The following is a 25,346-nucleotide window of genomic DNA, read 5'->3' as shown; positions in this document are numbered from 1 at the left end:
ACAGGGGGATTCAGTCTCTCTGACATCAGCTGGGATTTTAAAATTGAACTTGCTATCAACCCTTGTCCTTTTCAGAACTCTAATGCTGCTCTACGTTTCACCTTAAAGACAGTTTGGTTTTGGAATTGATGCTGCCTGACACAATCACTGCAGATTGATGTGACACAAGGAGCAGACTTAAAGAATCAGCCCTGTAATTTACAGTAGGATGGATGGATGATGGATGGATAGATGGATGGATGATGGATAGATGCATGGATGCATGGATGGATGGATAGATGGATGGATGGATGGATGGGTGGATGGATGGATGGATGGATGGATGAATAGATGGATGGATGATGGATAGACAGATAGTTTTTCTAAACAGCTCCACATCCACTATGGCAGCCACAGATGGAGCTAAAGGTCACCCACAAAAAAAAACCCCAAAAAATTCCCTACATAATCCAAACATTTGACCTAAACCGTTCCCTCATTCACTGCAGTTGTACTGAATCGTGGACACAGATGGGTAAATCATGTCTGAACATTTGTAAACTGCAGAAATAGTCATAGTTTATTACTTTTGTCTGTTTGAAGTCTGATGAACGAGCCTGAGGAATGTGTTGAGATAATGTGAAAGCACAGACAAAATGTGATGAAAGGGAAACAGAGCAGAGATAAAACACGCAGAGGAGCGAGTCTCTTTGACTTCAATGAAATATTGCGTTCCATTTATTTTTGTTCGGATAAATAAAACATTTGTTTCACGCTGTTGTCAGGGGTCTGAAGCAAGTTCTGAATTTTAAGTGCGTTTCAGAGCATCAGAGCCATGCCTGTGATTCAACTCTTTCAAAGGACTTTTTTTTTTTTTTTTCATTAATCTTCTTATGTTTAACTTATCAAAATTCATATCTGTCTGGGTCAAGGGTGCCCAGACTTTCTTCAAAGAGGGACAGATTATATTAAGTGAACATCACATGGATGACAAATCTACACAGGTCTTACCAAAATCACTCTGCCTTTCATTTGGGAAGACCATTGAGTTTAAAGTTAAATCGTTTTTGTTTGTTTTTTTATAACTAAGGAGATGAAATTCACATGTATCTTGTGTATGGGCCATATAAAATTCAACCTTGGGCCATAACTGGCCCCCGGGCCAGAGTTTGGACCTACCCAGTTTAGGTCTTAAATTGTATGCATTATTTATGGTGAATAAATTAATTATCTGTTCAAGGGTACACAGGACTGTGTGACTGAGGTAAATGCCTAAACATATTCCTGATTAATTATCTGTTCAAGGGTACACAGGTCTGTGTGACTGAGGCAAATGCCTCAACATATTCCTGAAAATTGAAATAAAAAAAAAATTTTTAAACACTGCCATAAAGACAATGATGGATCTCTGTGCCCTGGAGTAAAATCAACACATTTCTATGGAATTCGGTGGAGGGGGGATTCAGGTTGTCTCACATATTTTATGCTGTTCGTTTTATGTTAATGGCTGAAATCCATTTTTCTCTTGTCCCTGCTCTCGTTGCTCAAAGGCTGTGTCCGTGTCTTGGCACTCAGATCCCATAGCTTTTCGTGACACTCGTGAGTCGATAGATGAAAACGTATATGGCTTTGGGCGCTTGTGTTTCACTGCCATCACCTGTTGTTCATCACCCAGATGAGAAAAGGACCCACACATGGTTCCGCGTACTGAACTGTGTTGCCTGGATCTTCCTGACGCGAGTATTCTGTGCGCACACACCAGTTTGGCGATGCTGTTGACAGCAAGAGAGCATGTTTTCTTTTGTTCCGCCGTGATCCAAACAGGCCATCATGCTTTAAACTCGCTCCAAGTCCTCCATCAGGGCGGAACTCCCTTCACTCGGGCTGGCCCGGGCCCCGCTGACAGATTTGGGGGTCGGTGTCAGACCCTTTGGGATGGCTCCAGTCCTGCCTGCTGCTCATGAATGACTGGTGATGGTGTTTTTCTGGTTGCGTGTGTTTGGACGGAGATACATTCTTTAGTTAGGGAGTGTGGGAGGAGAAAAGATGGGCGTATTAAGTTAAGACGGGAGACAGAGATGAAAGACGAGCGCAAGAAGAGGGAGGTGAAGAATTAGGTTTGTCCTGGTGCCATTAATGAGCATGTAACAGTGATAAGGCAGTCTCAGAGCTGCATGTGTGTGAGCGCAGGTGGAGGATATGGACGTAGGGGAAGAAGACTTCTGGATTTAGACTGTGACTAAGGTATTCTCAGAGCCGGGAAAAAAAAAGAAAAAAAAAATCTAGCATAAAAGCTATTAGTTATAGACTTCACATCCAACATGAATATATTAAGAAAAGGTCTATTAACATCTGTTTTGGGAGGAACAGAGAACATACCTGTGTGTGGATGATTGTACTTATCTAGATCAGCGGTGTCAAACTTGGCCAAAATTTAAAAATTGGGACAAAGTCGTGGGCCAAACTGAATATTTAAAGAAAAATTGACAGCAATTGTGCACGGTTTCCCTTCTCTCCAGATACAGAATGTAGAATTTTTCAACATAAAAACAAATTTTAGTTTTGCGTAAACACAACCTGAAACAACTAAAGCTCAATATTATAACCAAATGAGGAATTAAATCTGAAATACAACACATCAGGGGCATCAGTTTCTCATTATGTCTTTCTCTATCTGTAGTCTTTTGAGTTCCTTTTAAATGTAAATCTTTTTTTCACAGGTCAACACCGAAACAACTAAAAATGTATGCACCGAAATATAGCAGATGCACCGCTAATGCTACAAATCCTGCTAGCATATAGGCTAAATACTGGCGGGCCAACTCTACTACACATCTGATATAATCTCGCGGGACTAATATTATTACACTGCGGGCCAGATCTGGCCCCCGGGCCTGAGTTTGATCTAGATCCATTTCTGCTGTTAAAAGAGAGTTCTTCACCACTTACTAACCAATACAAAAGTCACTAAAGAAATATTTATGAGAGTTTACAAGTTTAAATGTCTTTTTGTAGTAAATGTAGCTTTCATCTCGCACTGATATTTACCTCGCTGACACAGAGTGGCCACAAGAGGCAGCAGTAGTGCCTATGCTCCAATGAACTAAAATCTGAATTGAGGAAAAAACTGGGAGTGTGGCATTTAAGGACGATAAATAAAACAGGAGGAGGAGGAGGAGGAGGAGTAGGAAGTAAGTCGAGTGCCATCTGCACTTTTGGAAACGGGAGTGAGAGGCGGAAGAGGCTGAAGATGAAAACCATGAGGAGGAGCAGGAGGAAGAGTGGCCCAGTGGGTGTCCCAGAAAGGTTCAGTTACACAGGTCTGATTTCAGAAACCAGGGCTCGGACCTCAGACGGAGGCCACCCAGGCGGAGCTCACCCAGACCACAGAAGACAGAAGGGCCGATGGAAACAAACATGAAAAGGTTCAAATCTTTTCCCTACCATGTTCAGTTCTGTTGTCTTCTGAAGGTCTCCAGCAAACGACTCAGCCGCCGCCGACCCACCTGTGACGACACACGTTGACTTTGACAGAGCGTCTGCAAGAGGCAAAGGAAGGGATTAAGCCAGGATGACGTTATCGTATCAACCAAATATTATCTGATTCTGTTTTTCTCATGTCATTCCTTTATGCTCCTGTATAATAGTCAGAATGTTGAAGAGCTTCGATTTAAAATGTCCAGCTGGGCTTTCGTACCACAAACAACTACTTCGTATCTTACTATGCAACGTTAGACTCTGTTATCTCAAAAATGTTGTAGAATTGTAGATTAGAACAATTACTGCTAAAATGTAACTAAAAACTTGACAACAAATATAGCAAAACAAGCTGGAAAATAACAACAACAGCTACGATTTAGCAAACCTTTCCTCCAAAAAAAGATTTTAATTTAACTAAAACATAGTTCAAAATTTTCCAAAGAAAGGTGTAACAAATAAACCTATGGCAAAAGAGCATTTTAGAATTGTAGTAAGTATAGTTTGTTTTATTTTTATAAATAATTTAAGTATAAAAAGAGTTAAAAAAAAACAAATGGTGCCAACGTTTCGATGTTCAAAAGATGTCTACGTAAACCCAAAGTTAAGTTTAAAAAAATCCATGTTAAAAACAAAATAGAAATATGTATCAAAAATGTTACTAAAATATCTCTGTCCTATAAAAAAATAATGCCATGACCAACAGAGACATACACACACACAGATGCATAGAAAAATAAAACACAGGGTCACAACATTTGACAATGTATTTAACCTGATTAAGATCTTAGGACTCTCCAAAGTTCTAAACAAGAAAATCACACACACTATAGTTCAGTCTCATAGTTCAGACTTTTAATCAGTCGTTCACTCATTCTTTTAACTAATAAACAAAAAAGAAAAAAAAACTGGCTTCTGTAGAAACTTGCCTCACCTTTTACAATTGATTCCGCTGCGGCTAAATCCCGTTTGTAGGTCACCTGCAGGACAAAAGTAGAGTGGGGTTGGTTTTAAACGAATAACCGTAATTTCCGGTGCACCTGTATGTAAGCCGCACTAAATACAAAAAAAAATGTCCGTATATAGGCCGCACTTCTCTATAAGCCGCAGCTGTCCACGTTGTAACATGGGACATTTACACAGAAAGATTTTTTTTTCACTTTTAATTAAATAAATGCCTTTTTTCCGAACAGTGCCTGTAACACGGCTGGTTACATGTTAGCTATTTCCTGCTTCAACGCAACAACCGTAGTTGGAATATTCAGTTACTTTTAATTAAATAAATGTTTTTTTAATGTTTTCTGAAGCTAACATTAGCATAAATTAGCCACATCATTGATTAAGCCGCAGGGTTCAAAGTGTAGCGGCTTATAGTCCGGAAATGACGGTAAGTCATGACTAAGGAACAACCTTTAAACACCTAAGCTTACTGGACTTATTACCATCTTATTAGAGATGTCCGATAGTATCGGCCGACCGATATTATAGGTTTGCCGATACTAGCATTCTTGTGTAATATCTGCAAGAATCATTGATAATGAGAAACCCGAAAACGCAACGCCTGGATTTCGTCAAATGTGCTGGCATTGTTTGTGCGGTTCTGAGACGTTTACCTCAGCTTTAGGGGCAAACGGCTGCATATATCGGTATCGGTTGATATCGGAAATTAAGTCAATGAAGTTAATATCAGACATCCTTACATTTTATCCAAATATTTAAAAAAGTGTCAGATCACATCACCTTCCACAGTGAAGGAGGCCCTTCTATCAGTTTAGCACTGGTGCCACAGTATTGCAGAGCCAGATGGAGACACTCTGTCCCAAAGTCAAAGTCGTACTCGGAGGACTGCGGAGAGAACACAAACACACAAGCTGTTACTGACGTACCCAGACTTAGACAGATACACACACACATTATATTAGCACGCTAAGATAGCTTAAGGTTGGCCAAAAAGCCAATGAACAGTTTAAACTGTCAAAAGTTGGCAGTAAAGATAAAGATATTTTATTAACCTTTTCAAGAACGAACTGGTTAGTCATTAAAGTTGGCCAAGAACCGTAAAGATTAGCCAGAAAAATACCACTTTCAGAGAAATTCAATATGCGAGTTTTAGTTCCCTTATCTACCTCAAACAGATTCATGTGCTGTTTGTTCAGAAAACATCTCTCAAACGTGGCGTTATCACCTCCATGTCAAAATCAGAGAGTGTTTTATTGGCTGCTAACAGGAAGCTGCCATCACCACATTTATCAGCTGATTATGTTTTCTTTGACCGGGACTTCTCCTAAAATATCTCTCTCAATTCCTTTTTTCGCCTGTTAGGGTTTAAAAGTTCAGCTAGTCATAAGGTGTTTTATAAACAAACATTAAAAATGTAAAATATAAGTATTTTTTTCGTAGGCAAACAGGCATGGGTTTCTAATCCTGTCACTCATCCCACACCAAACTTCATAGAAACAAATCAGTGTTTTTATCTGGTCGTACACAGGAGGTGCTGTTCCTCTGTTGTGGTCCGTTTATGTCACCTGAGGCGAATCTAAATGAAATTCAAACCCAAATATTATACAATATCAAATATAAAATAACTGATGGAGGAAGCAGTGGACCAGCAGCTTCTATGTGTTGTCTTTGGTGTTTAACCTTTGACTTTCTCTAAAGATTTTTTGAGATTTAAACAAATCAACAGCAATCATTTATGTCTACCATGGACCACACTGTTTAGAAACTGCATGATGTAGTGTTAAAAATGTTGCCGTGTCTCTATTTGGTAAAATATGGTAGTTAAACCAGATGTAAATCTGAAGGTGAACTTGTTTATTTTGCAAATACTTGGAGTGTCATTCATCTTCGACCATCATTTTGTTATCTGTTGTGGCTGGGCTGAGGCCAATCACAGCAGTCTTCGGCCAAGGGTGGAGTACAGCCTGGACACCAGTTCACCAGTGTGTCAGAAACTAACACACTAACACACACTTACACCTGAGGTCAGTTTAGAAAGAACAACAAACCAACGCCTGCATGTTTTGAACTGTGGGAGAAAACACAAACACACTAAAAGAACATGCAGACCATCAGTTACACCAGGGAATCAAACTAGTGTTCTTGTTAGATCTACACTCCTGCCAGTGTTTCCCCTTAATGGCTGACACTGTGGTGGCCCGCCACAATCTTATTTAACCATAAAAAAAATAAATGTGATAATAATAAACAGTATTTAACCCACCACAAGCTTATTTAACCATAAAAAAATAAATGTGATAATAACAAACAGTATTTAACCCAGTGTTCCCTTTTTTTTTTTTTTTTGAGCCACAGCACATCTTGATCTTGAAGGGGAGGATGGAGGAGGACGGGGTCGACTGAGATCTTTTCTTCGTCTTGTTTTTCTACTCATCAAGTCTTTAAAAAGAAGGTCAGAAAAAGTGTCAGGTTAGGACTGTAGGACATGAAAAAAGTCAGTGAGGGCTGCACGTTTGACATGCATTGAGCGCTGAAATCTTGGGGCTGAAAATACAAAAGGGGGGGAGACACTTAATCCAATCCCCACTGAAGGCTTTTGTGAGCTAAAGGTTAAATTACCTTGAGAGCCTGAGCATATTTCTCCTGTAATTTCTCTCCACAGTCCCAGGGTCCTGGGAAGAAAAGACCCCTCTCTTTTATAGCTCGATAAAATATTACCCAGGTATAATCTCAGGTGGCACATATTGCTCTTTGTTGTCCAGACTGTATTTTAAACCAAAATGAGCTCATCGCCTCCATCCATACGTCCCCCCTGTGATCCTCACAAACCCAGCTTTCCCAGCAACAAGACCCTCCACAACAACAGCCTCATTGCTATAATAAATAATCAAGAGATTCATCTTAATTAGGACGGGAAAAATAAATCAAAGTTAGTGTCATCCAGCTGGTATGACGTAAATGCAATCGCACAGAGGGGCTGGCTACGGACGCCCGCTGTAATCACTGTTTTTACAATTGGTGAGAGTCAAATGACTCCGGGAAAAGGTGATTTTAGTCATTACAACAAAAGCTTGGCTAATAAATCTTTTCATGCCTGAGATTACGGGGTCCTATGAGTAAGTTCAGTTCTCTTCGCGATTTATTTCGCCAATCGACAGTTGTTTCCAAAAGGAAACTCAATTTTTCTTCACTCTCTCACTCTGAACCAAGTCCATACAAAGAAAGTTGTTAACTAACTGTCACTGACCTTCAGTGAGGTCAAATAAGTTCATTTGTGCTTTGGGTGTTTGAACTGCTGAATCAAATAAGCCTCAGTGAGTCAAACTGACCACACGAGGCAGTAACAGGCCAGCAGCGCCCGAGTCCCTGTGAACAAAAATCACTAATTGCACTTTGGTAGTTGATGCTGAGAGAAAGCCAAGGACTGATTTTCCTTTGGATGGTCTTAAGGTTCTTTCCTTAACGCAAAACACACAAGTCTCAAACTGAGTACCCTGCCACACAAAAGTCCACAGAGAATGAAATGTTATATTAGGTCAAGGAAACATAGAGGCAGGAGGTCTTGTGCTGCCTGTTAACCTTATGTAACATTTGAACAGTACTTGACCTTAGTGACGGAGACAGTGGTTGAATCAATAACTGCTGTGTGCTACGATTTAAAATTGAGACTTCGGACAGCCTTATAAGAGTTCCGTTCCTATGTGCGACGTTACATGATCTGTACATAAGTACCCATGTCACTCACCTGCGCTAACACAGTGGTAACATCATAATCTAGGACATAAAATACATTAGGAGATCCTGACTTTCATAGACAAACAAAACAAAGTGAATGTAGCACAATCCAATGCATGGCGTACAACAAGCGAATGTAAACAAAGCTGTCGTCTGCGTATAGCGTCACTTGACAATGTATTCCTCCTCTCATTCATCCATTCATTATATATATAGTATATATATATAATTATTATTATTATTATTATTATTGACTGTCAAGCCATATTCCGAGACTACTCTACCTACTCACCCTCTGGTAGGCCTGACAGATGATGTCATAGGTAAAGCCTTGGGGCATCTCACTGGCTCTGTACTTGGCTCGCTCCAGAGAGTGATCCAGGAATCCCTCTGAAGTAGTGGCAATCACCGTAGAAACCAGAGGTCTGATCGCTCCAGCCGCCTGAGACAAAACAAGTAGATTACAGAAATAAGAATACGCACCATTTGGTTGCCCGAGTAAAAGACTCCTTTCATGTTCATTTGTTTAACAAGATGGATGGATGGATGGATAGATAGATCTTGCTTTGTTACCATTTATGCTGCGTACTGCAGATCATCACAACAAATACGTATTAGTTGTGTACAAAATACAGCGTGCAAACCAGAGCAAACCGCATTTGAAAGAAGTTTCTGTTTTAAATATCCGTCTTCTGCCAGCGGGACAACAAAAAGCTTTTTTTATTTTCTGCCATTTTTTCCTGGAAATTTTGACATTCTGCCACAGTATTCAATATTCATCTGACTGAAGTCAACCTCCGGGTGCGGCGGTGGGTTATCAAGAGGAGACCATGTGTTCTGTTTATTCCACATTCTGTTAAAATCAAAATAAATCTGCTGTTCCTCAGTGCAGACACTGGCCACTGGCAGGATAATAAAGAGCAGGCACACACAAACAGAAAACTGGATCATGGTGAATTTTGCAAGCATAGAAAATAGTAGTTAGAAGAAAAAAAAAGTTAGAAATAGTTTTGGGGAATGAAAGTGAAAAGTGAAAGTGAAAGCCACTAGATGGCAGCAACGCAGCTCATTTTATTAATCTAATTGAATAATCAGAGGATTGTATGCAGAATGCTGGTCATTTAATTTGGGGGAGTGAAAAAAACTTCTGTCCCCTAGAGGGGTATGGCACAAAATAATTGAGAAACATTGCTTTAACCCATCATCTTAACTTCCTTAACCACCAGGCCACTGCTCCGCTATATTGATATCAGTTCTTATCGGAATCAGAAATCATTTGGACAATATCGACATATCGGATATCGGCAAAAAGTTAATATCGGACATCCCTAGTTTACAACCGTACTTTTCTATTTTAAACATGCCTACAGATGACTTACAGGTGCAAAGAAACTGACAAGATGATGAGCTTTCATCACTTACCCCGTGTTCTTTGGCAGCCCTGGCTATCTTGATGAGAAAATCCTCCTCCACGAAAGGCCTTACAGCATCATGGATGATGACCACCTTTGGTCTGACACTGTTTGGAAGGAAGCCCTCTACCTCACCCAAAGCTAGGATTCCATTCCAGATAGACCTGTGGCGAGTGGTACCCCCCGGCACCACTCGAACCTTCCTGTGCTGAAACCTCTGAATAAAATCTGCCATCAGGTCCATGCTTTCTTTGGCAACAACAACCACAACGCTCTGGATCCATGACACTCTACAAATTGAAAAAACAATAAATTGTAATATGATGGCAAAATGAAGTGCATTGGCTTAAATAACAGCTTGCATAAAGCGACTGAAGATATAACTTGGAAAAGATAGACTTTTAGACATACAAGTTTCTATATATTTAACAAAATTAGTATTTTAAATATAACGTACACCCTTGGGTGTTTAAGGGGGGCCATTTTCCTTTACTTCGTAACATCCTACGAACACCTCTGTAAACGGTCTCCGCGAGAGGAGGAGCAGGGAGAGGAGAATTCTTATTTGAGCAACGGTATTTCTGCTTTATTTGAAATAGCCTCCTACCTCTCGAAGGCTTGAATGGTGTAGCTAATGAGCGGTCTGCCCGACAACGAGCAAAACTGTTTCGGTGTGGTCAGCCCCGTTCTCTCTCCGGTACCCCCGGCAGGAAGAACCACCGACACCGGAAAGTCTACTGAAAGCTCTTCGAGACGCCGGTCACTCTGCCCAGGTTCCCCCGCTGGGAAAATACCAGGATTAGCGGCCTTGTCCTTATCGTGACGGTTATCGTCCTCCATCTCGATTGAAAGAACACATGTACTTCGGTGTTCAGGGCACTGAGTCGGAACCGGATCTCGTGCGTGGACGTACTTGGATTTAAAAGACAATGATGTTCCACAAAAAGACTCAATAGCGCTACTTCCGGTCAACTCCTTCAAATTAAAGATGTATTTGAAGTGAAGATGTATTTGATTTAATTATTTTAATTGTACATTATTTGCAATATACTGTTAGTGAATTGTCCTCAAATGAGAAATTATTTAAAGATGTTAAAATAAATTCTTTCTTATTATTATCACCTTATCGTTGTGTCTTAAGCCCTTGTCAAAAATAGCTAAGAATTAGCCAAAAACATTGAAGAGCTACGATTATAGCCAAAGATAAACCAAAATTCTCTAAATTGTTTTTATTTATATTATATGCTGATTTATCTAGGTTCTTTTGTCATGTTTATGGCCTAAATGCTCACAATAACCATAAAATGACAGCAATATCTGATATTAAAAAGTGATATTTATTGTAATAAAAGTTATATAATCAGAACTGATACAAACTTGTACCTCATTAAATGCATAGGAAATAAATTACACCAAATCTTATGTATTACAATTTTATACACAAAACAACACATCAAAAAAGGCAAGTGATGAGTATATATACATATGTTTATGTACAGAAATATTTACATAAACTGCCAGTTAAAATCATACAAACTGATTTAATATGTCAAATGTTTGGTGGACTGCAAAAAGGTGCAAAAAAAGTCTGTCCTCACAGATTCATACATCGTACTTTTGGTGTTAGATGTATCTTCTAATGTAAGAATGTCCAAAACAACTGCTTAAAACCTTATGGTTCGCACATTAAATCTCAGCATATCTCTGAAGGCGTCGGTCTGAAAAATCTCCAGTAAATGTTTGGAACAACTCTGAACATACACACCGGAGAATTCATGTGTAAAACCAATGTCCACAGAAGCTATTCCAGATAAGCTCTGGACAAAAACGGGGGATACATTTGTTTTGACACGTTGAACTTTTGGCAACTGAAGATTTTTGGACAACCATGAAAGAAGCTTGTAGGAAAAGGACATATAACGTAGTTGCCGCAAACCAATCTCAGGAGAACGTTCAAAGCACTGTTGGAAGATGTTACTTCCGACATTCTTTGATAAATCTGGAAAAGATTTAGTACAGAAACGACTATTAACAAAGGCACAAACAAGCTTTCTGGACCACCCTGTGAGCAATCAACTATACTGGACAAACTGGAAGATTTCCCAGAGTTCAGTGCAGGTCTGCAATCCTCTCCTGAGAAACCACCTTCACAGAAATCATTCAAATGTATATCCACAACTACAAACCCATCACGTAGCTCCTTCAGGTCATAGTTGTTGAAGATTCAGTCCATCTATTTCCGTATGTTTCTCAGGATTCGGTGCCATGCCAGTTCTCACTTAGTCTGTTCTTCCCCAGCCTCCTCTTGGCCTTCGAAGTGTGTTTGTGTACGAGCTGTGGAGGTGACACGGCCAGCGCTTCCTCAAATTTGCCAGCCGAATCGTTGTGCTGCCTCGAGTACCTCTTGCACTTGCACGAGGTGACCACGGTGATTTTGTATGTTCTTTTGCTGCCATTCTGGCACTGCAGCTGGATACGTTGGGTGCGGGTCTTATCGGTGACACACCGCCAATCCTGGCCGCTACTCCTGCGACGACCCCAGAACTTCTTGCTGTAGGTGCCGCCGATCCAGTTTTGAAGCATTTGAGCCGGGAGACACTCTCCAGCACAAACCAGTTCTTTGATGGGGTTGATGCTGGTGCAGTGGCCGTCAGAGATGTACTTGGTGGATCTCAGCTCCCGGCATCCAATCTGGCTTCGATCTAAAAAAATAAATAAATAAATAAAAAGAACACAAGGACACAGATATGTGAGAAACAAAGTCGAGTGACCAAAAACAAAATAATCAAATGGAAGATACAGCATATTCAGGAGAAATAGAGAGGAGAGGAAAGAAGAGAATATTCAGGAGAAATAGAGAGGAGAGGAGAGGAAAGATGAGGCAAGAAAAGGAGAGGAGTAGAAAGGAGAGGACACAAGAAGAGAGGAAAGTAAAGGAGAGGAGAGGAAAGGAAAGAAGATGAAGAGGAGAGGAGAAAAAAGGAGAGGAAAGCAGAGAAAAGGAGAGGAGGGAAAGGGAGCGTAAAGGAGAGGAGAGTAAAGGTGAGGAGAAGAAAGAAGAGGAGTCGAGAGGAGAGGAAAGGAAAGCAGAGGAGAGACAGAATAAATAAATAAAAATAAAATTATATAAACCAGCATATTCGGCAGAGCACTAAGTGGAGACTCAGAACCATCGAAACCGAGACAACAGAGAAGCAAAACCAGCAGAGCAGCAGGTGCAAAGATACTAGAGGCGCAGAAGACGCAAAGTCATTCCTGTATCATTTGAAATCCCATTAGTAAATCCACCAAATCCACTAAAGTGAAGAGCCCGATCCAACCATCACCATCCACTCACCGTCTCTGTCCAGTGCCGCCTCCGTCGCTCCTCTCCCACCGATTCGTGCGCGGTTAATCGACACGTTGCTGTGCGGTTCCCGCAGAGGCGCATCGACGTGCGTAAAGATCACCTCCGTGGCGTCGTTTTGCAAAGTCTGACACCCTTTGAGCAGGAGAAACACCAAGAACAGGCAGAGGCAGGAGTCCTGGATGTTGATCTGCACCGTTGTCATCGTGGTGGAGACTGACTCTGAGAGAAGAGGAGGCAAGGAGAGATGTCCGAGGAGGAGGTGACTGATGGAGTGACCCGGAGAGAGAGACTGCGCTGCTTTTATTTCTGAGTCTGAGGCTGAGGTTCAGGTGCGGCTCTGATCCATCTTCTGATTGGTCCATTCTCCTTACGATAACCGCGCCCATTGTTTCTTATTGCGGAAAATTAAACTTGAGTTCAAGATGATATTGTGGCGATGAAGATGACGATGAAGAAGGACATTAAGCTGTAAATGGACAGTGGTGATGAGGAAGATAGTCAGAAAGTTTAGAAGCAAAGCAACTTAACTGTGGGAGACTTTTTTTTTTGCTATAATAATTTTTTTTCCTAAAACACAACTTTTAATAAAAGTTTGTCCAAGACTGAGATAAATTACTAAATTGTTTAAGAGTACACATTTTTCTGTTGTTTCCCCTGTGCTGTTGACCCCAGCCACATGGGAAGTGAGAAGTGTCTGGCTCAACAGCACTGTAACAGGAAGTGGCAGCACGGTGGGAGTTCGGGGGATTCGGGGTATGCACAACACCTTGGAACAGAGCCAGTAAAGAATAGAAGTTTGGCAAAAGTTCTGACACCCAAGACCTACCGTAGGATTTATAACAACCACAGTCAGGTTCTTATACATCACCTCCTTGGGGGCCCCAACATGCATAGTTCTGACTTCTATTCCTTTTTTTTTTTAATTCCTTGACTAATTTTAGGTGTTCTTAGCCATAGCAAAAAATCAGTTTTTTTATTTATCTTCAATAATATTTGGGCAATTGTCAATATATGTTTGCCCGTCTTTTAGCTAACTGTTCTAAAAGTTCCTGGAAATATGTGATATCACATGCAGTGTTTATAGAGCCTTTGGAAAATGAAGCACAACGTCTCAATTTAACAGGAAATCCAGTGATATCACATGCAGTGTTTATAGAGCTTTTGGAAAATGAAGCACATCTCAATTTAACAGGAAATCCTCAGCACCTGAGTTGTGTTTTGAAGCTGTAAAGAGGCCATCTTGGCGAGGATATCCATCTACTGTTGGACAATAATATGAATATTTTCCTCAGATTCTGATCCTTTGCTAAAGTTTCATTGTTTTCATATTGATCAAACTGGTGCTCCTTGGAGGGAGCGATGTTTCAGAACCACCTCTCCAGCATGGACTCAACTGACCTTGCACGCATCTGTTCGATTCTGGGGAAACAACGCCACCTACTGGACATTCACATTCAATGCAGATGACATTTACAAAAACAAATTGAAAACAATCCTTTGCTTGTGGTATATAATTTATTTATTTAGTTAGTGTCACAAACGGACCTCGATTTCACAACCCACAACTTTAAGATCTGCTAAGTGTAACTTCAGAGCATAATTAATTTTTGCTGATGAGTCATTTTAAAAAAAAGAAAAATCTGGCATCCTAGAGATAGAAGTACGAACACACATTTAGCACTCTACTTTACCACGCAGTTGTAAAACTAAAGTCTTTGTAGGCATGTGAACCACTACTACCTTCATCAGCATATTTAGATGCAGTATTCAATAATGTACCTTAGTGATACAAACAGTACATGTACCCCACTTTCTCCATGGACTTTGGTGCAAGTAAATGTGTGGTTTACGAGCAGTCCATCCAAATACCCTGAACGTTCATTGTTACACGTGTTAATAAAAAATAAAGTCACATTTAATTTGTCTGTATTTAAAAATACACATTTTGGTCTGTTCTATTTACTCTCCGTGTACCACAACTCTCAGTACAAAATAACAATAATAAAAAAAAAGTCAACGACAAACAATCCCTACATACAGGACTGTCTCAGAAAATTAGAATATTGTGATAAAGTTCATTATTTTCTTTAATGCAATTAAAAAAACAAAAATGCCATACATCCTGGATTCATTACAAATCAACTGAAATATTGCAAGCCTTTTATTATTTTAATATTGCTGATTATGGCTTAGAGCTTGAGAAAACTCAAAAATCCTATCTCAAAAAATTAGAATATCACCAACTATTGAAGCATCCTGGGCATCCATAACACCTCAGCAATGCCACAGGTTGATTGCCTCCATGCCACGCCGCATTGATGCAGTAATCCAGGCAAAAGGATTCCCAACGAAGTACTGACTGCATTAATGGAGATTTTCAAATGTTTGATTTTGTTTTGCTGATATACTTTTTTTTTTTTTTACTTGATCTGAGGAAAAATTCTAATTTTTTGAGATAGGTTTTTTGAGTTTTCTCAAGCTCTAAGCCATAATCAGCAATATTAAAATAATAAAAGGCTTGCAATATTTCAGTTGATTTGTAATGAATCCAGGATGTATGGCATTTTTGTTTTTTTAATTGCATTAAAGAAAATAATGAACTTTATCACAATATTCTAATTTTCTGAGACAGTCCTGTATAGTGTAGCTACTACATGTGAGTAGCTACACTTTGGCTAACATTATTTAAGGTAGATTTACTTTCAAATACTCTGACAATAGGAGTTGGAGTCAAGTCATCAATCTTCAAGTCCAAGTCAGAGACTAGGTCACCGGTTAAAAAAAACAAAAAAACAACCTGGACACGAGTCTCCCGAGTCGACTTAGTAGGGTTTGAGTCAAGTGTCGTGGCTTGAGTCAAACACTACAACACTTTCTAGCACAAGCTTCACACACTCCCACTCCCCTGACTTACAGGAGCTGTGGTCACTGCTGGAACAAATATTGTCTGGAAGTGCCAGTGACTCCACCCCACTGCCTCAGGATGATAAGAAATAAAGTCCAAGTCATCTACCGTCTCTCGTCTTCCGTCTTCTTCCCGCAGGATCAGACCTGCTCCGAGTCTCCTGGTTTCTGCCTATGGATGAGTTGATTCCGGAGAAGGTTATTCTGGTTGCAGGTATTGCTCAGTTGTCGGCAGGATCATGGATATCCTGGGGAATTTCTGTAGAAGATTCTGTAGAAGGGTGTTCGTTGTCCACAGAGAGCTTCTGAACAGAGTCTGTGACCTCCTGAGTCTCCTCTGAGAAAACACAAACTGTTACTCTGTGCGCTCATTTTAGCTAGTTTAGGGGTCAAGTGACTTATGTGCGCTCATTTTAGCTAGTTTAGGGGTTAAATGACAGTTTCTTATGCTAACATTGTTCTGTTTTTTTCTGATACAAAACAAACCTTTCTGTTCCTGCTTCATCCTCAACTTGGCTGCCTCTTCTTCCTGCTTCTCTCTCTGCTCCTGCAGCTTCTTACAAACTTTCTTGTGGGTAAACCAGTGCATCTTCTGACAGGCCGGACCACAGTAGATCACCTGCCCAAAAGACAGGACCATCTCAACCTCAGACCACAGTGATAGCATGAAACAACAGATGCCAAAGCTTGGTTCAGGGTCTTAAATCTGCTTTCGTTTCTGACCGTTTTACAAACGGAACATCTCTTTTCGGCTCCTTTCTCGCCACAGGACGTGCAGAACTCTGCATCCATGAATCCCACCTGGCCCGTGATGGCTTGGGTTAGCACCGACAGAGCTGTGGGGTCGTTGCCCTGTTGACAAAGTGTAAAAGAGAAAGGCTGATAGTAGCCGGTCTACATTTAAGCAGTTGTTTTTCTAGCGATGTTGAGGTTTTTTTCCGAGCCTTTAACAAAAGTGGGTCTCTGCTACACTCACAATCTCCACAGGCGCGATGCTCCTCACCAGCTGCTGCAGCAGAGTAGCATCACAGTAAGGGAACTTACGGATACACTCCCTGATGAACTTCTCCTGATAGACAGGGAAACCATCACTGTCCCGACCCTTCAGTAAACTGGAAGAGACACAGAGGGGTGACCCTCACACCCTTACACTACAAAACGGAACTACTCCTTTAAAACTACAGAGTTCTTTGAGTCAGCATTCTTGGACGTCCTTCATCAGGGGTGTCAAACTCAAATTCACAGAGGGTCAAAATTAAAAACTGGGACGAAGTCGTGGGCCAAACTTAATATTTATTGAATAAGTGTTTGTATTGAATAACATTTGTTCATGTTTTCCCTTCTCTCCAGATCTGTAATATAGATTTTTTTTTTTCATATGGAAACAAACTTTAAATTTGAGTAAACATTGAATCTAGAACAACCAAAGCTTAATATTGTAAACTGTTTCTTATTTGAGCTTGTGGGCGAAATATAATTACAGTGCTGACCAGATTTGTGTCCTACATGAACTAACCTCTTGATGAGTCCATCCAGCTTGTCGTCTCCGTCTCTGAGGAAGGAGACACATTTTCCCAGCACACAGCTGATGTAGTGCATCTTTACAGCCAGCACCTCATTCATATCCTGCTGTTTGATGCATTTCTCGCAGATGAGCTCTATCACACGACGACATTTTTCCAGCGCTTCTGCCTCAGCCAGCAGGGGATTGTCCTTCACCAGCAATACCGTCTAGAAAATAAAACAAGATGAAATGTTCAGTCCAAAACAAATGTATTATAAATGCACGTTAGGCTTGGAAGATTAACTCCATCCAGCAGGTGTGATCTGGTGATTTCCTACCTTAACTGGGTTCAAGTTGGTGCTCATGATGATCTTGTGCAGAGGACCGGCCAGTTTGGGCGGCAGCTTCGGCTCCTTCTCCAAACCCTGGAGTCTGGTGTAGTAGTCGAGCCGGGCACGTGAAAAAAAGTTGTTTATGACTGTGACACAGTCGTGTTGACCTGAAGAAACAAAATGTCTGAGTCACAGGTGAAGTGGTCCTGTCAAACCCATAACAGTGCAAGACATTTTCTAAATGTTACAGATCTGCCTTACACCCAGATGGTCCTGGGTTCAAGTCCCAGAAGAACCACGTATCCCTAATGGTGCGTCTGTGGCAGCCCGCGTGGGCTGCAAAGACTCACTGAATTTCCCCATTGTGGAACAAATAAGGGACAAAATTCATATTTGTAGTTACACCAAGTAAGGGTGTAAAACTAAACCTAGGCATAAACAAATGTTGGGCAAACACAAAAAGTGTTAAAATGATCTAGATCAAAGGTCAGAAAAAGATGAAGAAATCCATGTATTAACTATGTTTTCTAATAGAAAAACATTTGCAAAAAAAAAACTCTAGAAATAACAAAGCAAAAACAATTTTACATTACATTTTTAAGGAAATAGATAAGATTTAGGCAAAGATGCAGAAATGTATGAGAAACAAATCCCTTTTTTTTCCCGCAGTTATGTCAAATTTGTTTGACAATCTTTTACAGGTGCAGCAGCTGTAGGGCTGTGATGCATTTTGCAAGGAGTGGCCTAATGACTAAACCATTACTTAAGGTCCCAACAGAGAGCATACGTTTGGAAACCACCTTAAAATTACTTTAACAGTGTCATTTTTGTAGAAGAAGTTTGTTGATAAACCAGATTTTTGGTTCCTGGACCCACCTACAAAAGCAGCCATTTGTGCAGCCGTTCTTCCCACAGAATTGACCACGTCTGTTTCTGCTCCTGCATCCAACATCATCAAGGTGATGTCAGTCTTTCCTGCAGGCAAAGAAGTACAGAAACATAAGAGATTTTTTATCAAATCAACCAGTTCAAATGCTTCACATGACACGCTAATACTCATCATACCTGACAAACCGGCAAACATAAGTGCTGTATATCCGTGCTCATGCTCATTGCAGTTTACATCAGCACCGTGCTGCAGCAACAGCTTACACATGTCTGCCTTTCCTTTGTAGGCAGCATGCATAAGTGGAGTCATCCCATACTGCGTAGGAAGGAATGTTACAAGAACGTTAGGGATAAGCTGAATCTGGTACTTTTAAAAGAACTAACAAAGGTCATAAAATGTATGTAATTTCCTGTCTAATTCTCTTGATGAAGGATTATTAATGATCAATTAAAAATATGTTTTCAGTTTATTTAACAACCCTGTTTCAAACAGCAGGCTTTGACAGGAGGACACAAATGTTGACAGAAGGAAGCGTGGTCAAGAGTCCTTCAGAGCAGGAACTCAGGAGTCTTCTTGTCCATCACATATGTCACCAAACAATGAGGATTACAATTTTGAAGTGATTTGTTTCAGGGCCCTTCTTTCAATTTTGAAGTGATTTGTTTCAGGGCCATTCTTTTTTTTACTCTTAGAAACTAAGAGAGAAAAAGGCCTTTTCAGATTAAGGGAATAAAAATACTGATTAACAGTGAAACATTATGTAGCTTCAGTTTGAACTTGCAGTATAAAGAAAGCAATGTTACCTCATCCAGGCAATTGACTCGAACATCCTTACATCCCAGTAGCCTCGAGGCTTCCTGAACATTTCCTTTAAAATAAATAAATAAATCAGTGTTCTTACCAATATTACCAATCAATAGTTAAAAAAAAACAAATGAAAAAGTAAATGCAATTAGTGCTGTGAAAATAATCTCACAATTGTCATTTTAAATTTTAGTTGTTTTGTGTTACAAAGACTAATAAACATAATATAATGCTTTCCCTATTCTTTTGGTCTTTAGTACAACTACAACACCAAGAGGTTCACAACGTGACGTGTGTGGACAGATTTGACTACTGGCATAATTATAGAAAGTTACGTGTTTACACACAATTAGTCATTTAACACAAACATTAAATGGAATTCCAATTATTTGGTTTGACCTCATCTGTCCAAGTCTTTATCCGAACCAGCTTACGTATGGTAACGGGAGCTAATTGTCTTCTGCGGTCACCGTTTAGCTTTAGCTTTAGCCGCAAAGTCTCACCTGCAGAAATCACCTCGAAGAGCTCCTTCTCACTTGCAGACAAGTCCCCCTTTTTTGGATTAGACATTTTCGTGATTATAGAATGAAATTAAATTGCAAAGGCACGTGTGAATATAAAGCAGAGTTTAGCTGACTGACAGACTGACAGACTGTGGGTGAGTTTGACAGGAATTAAAAAGCTAACTCGTAGCGAGCCGTCATCTGGACTGTACCAACTGTTCTTTGTCAGAGGGAGAAATTGGTTTTACCAAAACATCTACAGTACCCACATATTTCGATATTATGGGCAGAGGTGTTTCACAAAGTACCTTTACAAACGTTTTATCAAGTAGAGTTTAATCAGGGCTTTTGTTTTTCGATAAATATAATTATTTATCACATTCATTTCCTAAAATACTCTCTTCCACAGTGGGCGTATTTCTACTGACCGAGCCCCCACAATTGTGCGTGTCACCGACATGTTGGTCCGGGCAGTCACTTAAGCACAATTTTGATTGGTCCGGGCAGTCACTTAAGCACAATTATGATTTAATTAATTCAGTATACCATAATATAAAATATTTAATTTATATGGTATAATTTTTTAATGAGTATTTTTTTATCACTTTGTAATTGTCACTACTCGGTTAGTGTAGAGGGGTTTTTGTGTGTTGTAGCATGTTTGTCTAAAAGAAAAGGGCATGAAATGACTTTTAATTTTAAGAAATAATCTTTATTTTCTAACAAAAACAAATTATTGTTATGAACTTAAGCAGTCATCGTTCATTAATAGCGAAGAGCAAATCGAATTCAGATATTTTAATTATGAAATCTAGAAAGATTCACCACACGTCAATGATGATAACCCCATGTGTTATGTGACCCGGATGCGGTTATACGGACTAAGTAAAAATGGTGCACCAGCTAACCATATCCAAAAGGTGTCACTATTTCCATTCATTTAAAAAACAAACTGCAGGTACCATTACATTTCTAAAGATGGCAGCATCGTTTAGTGATATTTAAAATGGGCCACAGCAGCAGGTTATACTGTTTACAAAATATTAGAGACAACTAACATAATTTTGATTTAAAATATATATATATAAAATATAAATATATTAATTAATTTATTAATATAAAAATATATTAATATAATTTTATTGTGTAGTAGTGACCAAATACTGTACGAAATTGTGCCATGAATTAAGCAGTGACCCACCATATAAGGTATGTAGATGAAGATATTTTAATTTAACACTTCTTAAGGTGGAATAAGAAGAAAGAGTCCAGAACCATCCTCAGAGATCAAACACACACTCATCACACATCCATGTCAGGCAAATTAAATCTGTAACACAGAACCAGTGGCCTGTAACATAACTGGCCGAGTGAGGAATTGTGCATCGATGCACAGCTAGTTTGATTCCGTTGCCTCTAGTTTTGTGCATACACGCACACACATCTTTTTGCAGCTACACGGTCCCAGACTTCTCGTCTTACTCCTTCCCTTCCTCTCCTCCTCCTGGAACCCCACATACCCACCATCCACCTTGTCAACAGCATGTCATTAAGACGTCCACTACCTCTGCTCCAATCTTCCTCTCTCCCGTTCCTCCTGTCCTGCACCATCTACACCTCGTCCACTCTGCCTGCATTCCTGTGTTCCTTCCCAAGCTGTGTCCTCTCACAGGCTACTCCTTCTTCTGTCAATCTCTATTTCTGACACAGACGTCGTCACTCCGTGAGAGCTTGATGGAGAACGTCAGGAGGTAGAGCTATTGTTAGCCCAAGACCTGTTTGAGTGTGTTGGTCTGTGTGTGTGTTTGTGTCCTACCCCTTAAGAATAATTTCCCAGATTTGTAGCTCTAATTGGTGCTTCATGTAAAAGCCTTACACACAGTTTGGTTTTGATGAAAAAAAAAGTTAGAATTCCTTGTCAGTAACCAACTGCAGATTTAAAAATTCCTTGTCAGTAACCAACTGCAGATTTTTTTGAAAAAGTTTTTTTTAGAAGAGAGAAGATAACTTTTTTTTAAATTCAATATATTAATCCCATTGATTAAAATGTAGCCCATACATGATGACAGAGGAACCAGCGGAGATCCTCTGTGGGCCACCGAAGGCCATCATTGGTTAAATCCCCAGAGGAGGTCCCGTCCACGGCGCCACAGATAAAGGCCTTGCCCTGCCACGCGGACTGAGTTTTAAATTAGGAAGTGTGGTGAAGACGTGGGTGAGGGCACCGCCACACTCCCTGGGTCGCTTTGATAAATGTGGAGAACCTTGCAGACGGATCCTCCTCAGTTCCTCATCGGGCCCTCCTTCACTGTCAGACTTGAGACACTGTCCTGGAAGTGTTCATCAAACACAGTCGGTGTAAATGCCTGGAAACCCATGAATATAAACGTGTATCGTGTTTAAAAAAAAAGGGGGTAAAAATTGTATTTACCTGGAAACCCATGAATATAAACGTGTATTGTGTTTTTAAAAAAAGGTGGTAAAAATTGTATTTTTGTGTTACTTAAGAGATCACATTTAGTCAAACATGGGATAAATGCAAATATATCTCCTCTCTTTAGGTCTCTTATGTCCTGTCATACATTTGGAGAACAGCATAATTAGGATTTCTGATCGAACCCAGTAAAGGATTTAAGGCTGTTATCTCACAGAAATGTAACCAACTTAGCAAGAAACTTGAAAGGCGGAGTCTAAAAGGAGTGTCTTGTTGACATATTGTAAACACATGGTTCTTAGAGAAGTGTTTCTCACCGTTTGTCGAAAGTATTTATGGATAAAAGAAAAGAACGAGAGAATTTTAAGGCAGACGGGTTAGGTAAAACGACCAGCCAAAGCAGCGAGGTGTTGGAGTTTGAACGCCATGACCTCGCTGTGGTCGCTGGAGACGGCCAGATGAACGTCTTCGTAGCTGGAGCAGCACAAACCCAGCAGAAGGTGGCAGGAGAGAAAAGAGGAGCAGACAAAGTCAGCCAGCTGTGGACCTGATGTGTTCTGGTTCCCACACGCCTGGGAATAGATCAGACTCTGTGTTTGTGTCGCGTTTTTTTCCCACTGGACTAAAAATACCACTCAGAGAATTTTCACTGTGGAGAAAGACTGCAAAATGCAAATTATATTGAAATTAACTTTTTTTTATTTTTAAGCGCACTTCTACGACAAAGACAAACAACTTCAATTCTTTTCCCTTTTTAATTGTGCACACACCCAGATTTCTGGGAGGTGTGGCGTAGGGGAGTGGCAATCAGACTGTGTTGCTTTCATAACTGAGGTCTTAGAGGTTAAAGTTTGAACTGTGACTGTTATCAAACAATAATTATAATGTGTACCTAGTTAAATAAACAAGATTGTTTTTACTATAAAATTATAATGTGTACCTAGTTAAATAAATACAAAGATTTTTTTACTATAACTTAACAGAAATATAGATAGATGGATAGATAGATAGATAGATAGATAGATAGATAGATAGATAGATAGATAGATAGATAGATAGATAGATAGATAGATAGATAGATAGATAGATAGATAGATGGATAGATAGATTATATAGTAATAATAACTGGAGCTAAGCTTTGTACAGCCAGATAGATAGATAGATGGATAGATAGTAATAATAACTGAAGCTAAGCTCTGTACAGCCGAGCTGCTGTTGTGATGTCAGATGGTTATTTGAACAAGGTTCGGGTCTCCTGCTCAGGTTTCCCACAGAGTCACGACTCGGCTCATCTCCCGGCTGACCCCTGAGAGACAGAGGTCACACGTGAGACGAAGGAAGGGGGTGTAAAAAGGGCCAATCCTCTGATTTATTACCTAACACGGCGACAGGATACTGAAGGCACAGGGGGGTAAAGATGATTCTCTTACCTCAACCTACATTGACTCTACCATCTGCCAACTTTGCTCTAAGATTTTTTTAAATGTTTGTTTATACAGAGATAGACCTGCAATGTAAATTTAATAAAAAGTTGCTTTTTTAAATTTTTTCTGTTTAGATAAGCTTTTACACAGTTTGCAGAGTTGTTTCATTTGGTCTCGGGGAGGTGACGATCACAGATGTGGACCATCTGTGGAACTTGGAAGAGCCTGTCCCAGAAGCTGCCGAATTGGATCATTTTGTTCATTCCTTGAACTGGGTTGAGAAGATTTTTACTTTTTTTTTTTTTATTTCACTTTGTCAGAAGTAAGATATTCTGCTTCTGTTTGCAATCAAAATTGTTTAGTCAAGTACCAGCGACTTCCAGGTCCTGGAACCAGACTTTAGTGATAAATAAAGTTTAACAGTACAGTCACATCAGCAGTACAGTTCCCCTTGAAGGGTCGGTTGTAAATCGAAGACTGTATAGCTGTAACTACTCCATAATGTATTAATACATGTTTCTGCAATTGATTATCATTTATTCAAGTTACAAATATTGTTTAATACTGTGTAATAAAAAAAACGTTTAATTTATCAGGTTAAGAAACTTTGCTGCATGGACTTTATTAAATGCTTTTTAAACTCATGCGGGCCACACAGAAAGACTTTGTGGGCCGCATCTGGCCCCCGGGCCTTGAGTTTGACACATGTGTCTTAGTTAAGCGGTACCCAAACCTTTTTGTACCAAGGACCAGTTGGCAAGTATTAGCCCGTTACTGCGAATCGGTAATACCGCGGCATCGTTGAAGGATCACTTTCAAAATAGAACATCTTTAAAACATTGTCAGTTTATCTTTGAATGAAAAAAATAAAGGGATATGACAGGATTATTTCTGAATGAAGTAAATTAGTCAAACTGAAGTACATTTTTTCACTGTGTCTCACCGACGGACTGGCATTGGTCCCCAGACCGGGAGTTGGGAACCCCTGCTTTAGATGTTTGTCATGTCCTTAGCGTTGGACCCTGACATGTAAAAGTTAAACCACATAAGTGTGAGTGTCCACAGTCTCTGTGTTGCCTGGTATGACAAATGTATCTCCTGTAAATGGGACAGACTAAGAGTCAGCACCAGGGCCTCTAGGTTCCCAGAAACTGGAACAATCCTTTAAACTCCAGACTGGTAAAAAAAAAAAAAAAATCAGGTCAGAAATGTGCTGGTGGGCAAAGGAATAAAACAGGAAGTCGGCTAAAGATCACAGTTTTTAGCCGAGACAGTTAAAAGCAGACCTGCTTTGACAGGTAAGACTGTGTCCACGGCGCAGTGAACACGAAGCAGCGTCACTCTAACGTGTTAATCTGTGGAGTATAAACATCTGGACGCTAGCCCCTCCAGCTGTTCGTTTCATCGCAGACTGGAGTAAAAAAGAAAAACAGCAAAAACACATTCATGTGTCCTGTGATCCCAAAACAGGATGTCACAGCAGGACGGGCACACGCACGTGTACACACACACACGTGTACACACACACACACACATGCCGAGGAGGCCTATTGTTTTCTCTGTTTTAACAAGGGCAAAGGAAAAGGGAAGTGTGATTTGGGATATCAAAACCGTATTACCTAATTTGTAAAAAAAAGAAC

The 25,346-nt window shown here is 40.0% G+C and overlaps 3 protein-coding genes across 6 annotated transcripts in view; all 3 read right to left on the bottom strand.

The window, feature by feature from the left end:
* crppa (CDP-L-ribitol pyrophosphorylase A) overlaps positions 1–10,530 on the bottom strand; it is a 35,227-nt gene extending 24,697 nt beyond the window's left edge. For all 4 annotated transcript variants that reach the window (XR_003051586.1, XR_522558.3, XR_003051587.1 and 1 more), the window contains exons 1-6: positions 10,171–10,530; positions 9,574–9,853; positions 8,444–8,593; positions 5,197–5,301; positions 4,391–4,436; positions 3,424–3,518 (exon numbers count right to left, since the gene is read on the bottom strand). Coding sequence is in view for 1 of the 4 variants with exons in the window: in XM_008324228.3 (XP_008322450.1) it covers positions 3,424–3,518; positions 4,391–4,436; positions 5,197–5,301; positions 8,444–8,593; positions 9,574–9,853; positions 10,171–10,403 (909 nt within the window). In the remaining 3 variants the exon portion in view is untranslated. The remainder of the gene's footprint in view (positions 1–3,423; positions 3,519–4,390; positions 4,437–5,196; positions 5,302–8,443; positions 8,594–9,573; positions 9,854–10,170) is intronic.
* A 408-nt stretch (positions 10,531–10,938) lies between these two features.
* sostdc1a (sclerostin domain containing 1a) lies at positions 10,939–13,370 on the bottom strand. Its single transcript, XM_008324227.3, has 2 exons — positions 12,901–13,370; positions 10,939–12,265 (listed from the first exon to the last, which is right to left on the bottom strand). Exons 1-2 carry the CDS (start codon positions 13,112–13,114, stop codon positions 11,814–11,816), a joined length of 666 nt encoding a protein of 221 aa, XP_008322449.1. The 5' UTR covers positions 13,115–13,370; the 3' UTR covers positions 10,939–11,813.
* Positions 13,371–15,551: 2,181 nt separating this feature from the next.
* ankmy2a (ankyrin repeat and MYND domain containing 2a) lies at positions 15,552–20,264 on the bottom strand. The gene is made up of 10 exons (XM_008324226.3): positions 19,849–20,264; positions 19,345–19,409; positions 18,718–18,856; positions 18,529–18,627; positions 17,659–17,819; positions 17,333–17,547; positions 16,793–16,928; positions 16,540–16,668; positions 16,303–16,435; positions 15,552–16,153 (listed from the first exon to the last, which is right to left on the bottom strand). The coding sequence occupies exons 1-10, from the start codon at positions 19,913–19,915 to the stop codon at positions 16,038–16,040; spliced, it is 1,260 nt and encodes a 419-aa protein (XP_008322448.1). The 5' UTR covers positions 19,916–20,264; the 3' UTR covers positions 15,552–16,037.
* Between the last annotated feature and the right edge of the window lie 5,082 nt (positions 20,265–25,346).

The sequence above is a fragment of the Cynoglossus semilaevis genome, chromosome 13, assembly GCF_000523025.1.
Source record: "Cynoglossus semilaevis isolate Cse_v1.0 chromosome 13, Cse_v1.0, whole genome shotgun sequence".
NCBI classification, from domain to species: domain Eukaryota; kingdom Metazoa; phylum Chordata; class Actinopteri; order Pleuronectiformes; family Cynoglossidae; genus Cynoglossus; species Cynoglossus semilaevis.
Note: the sequence above shows the minus strand (reverse complement) of the source record. Positions and strands in the feature narration are given on the sequence as shown.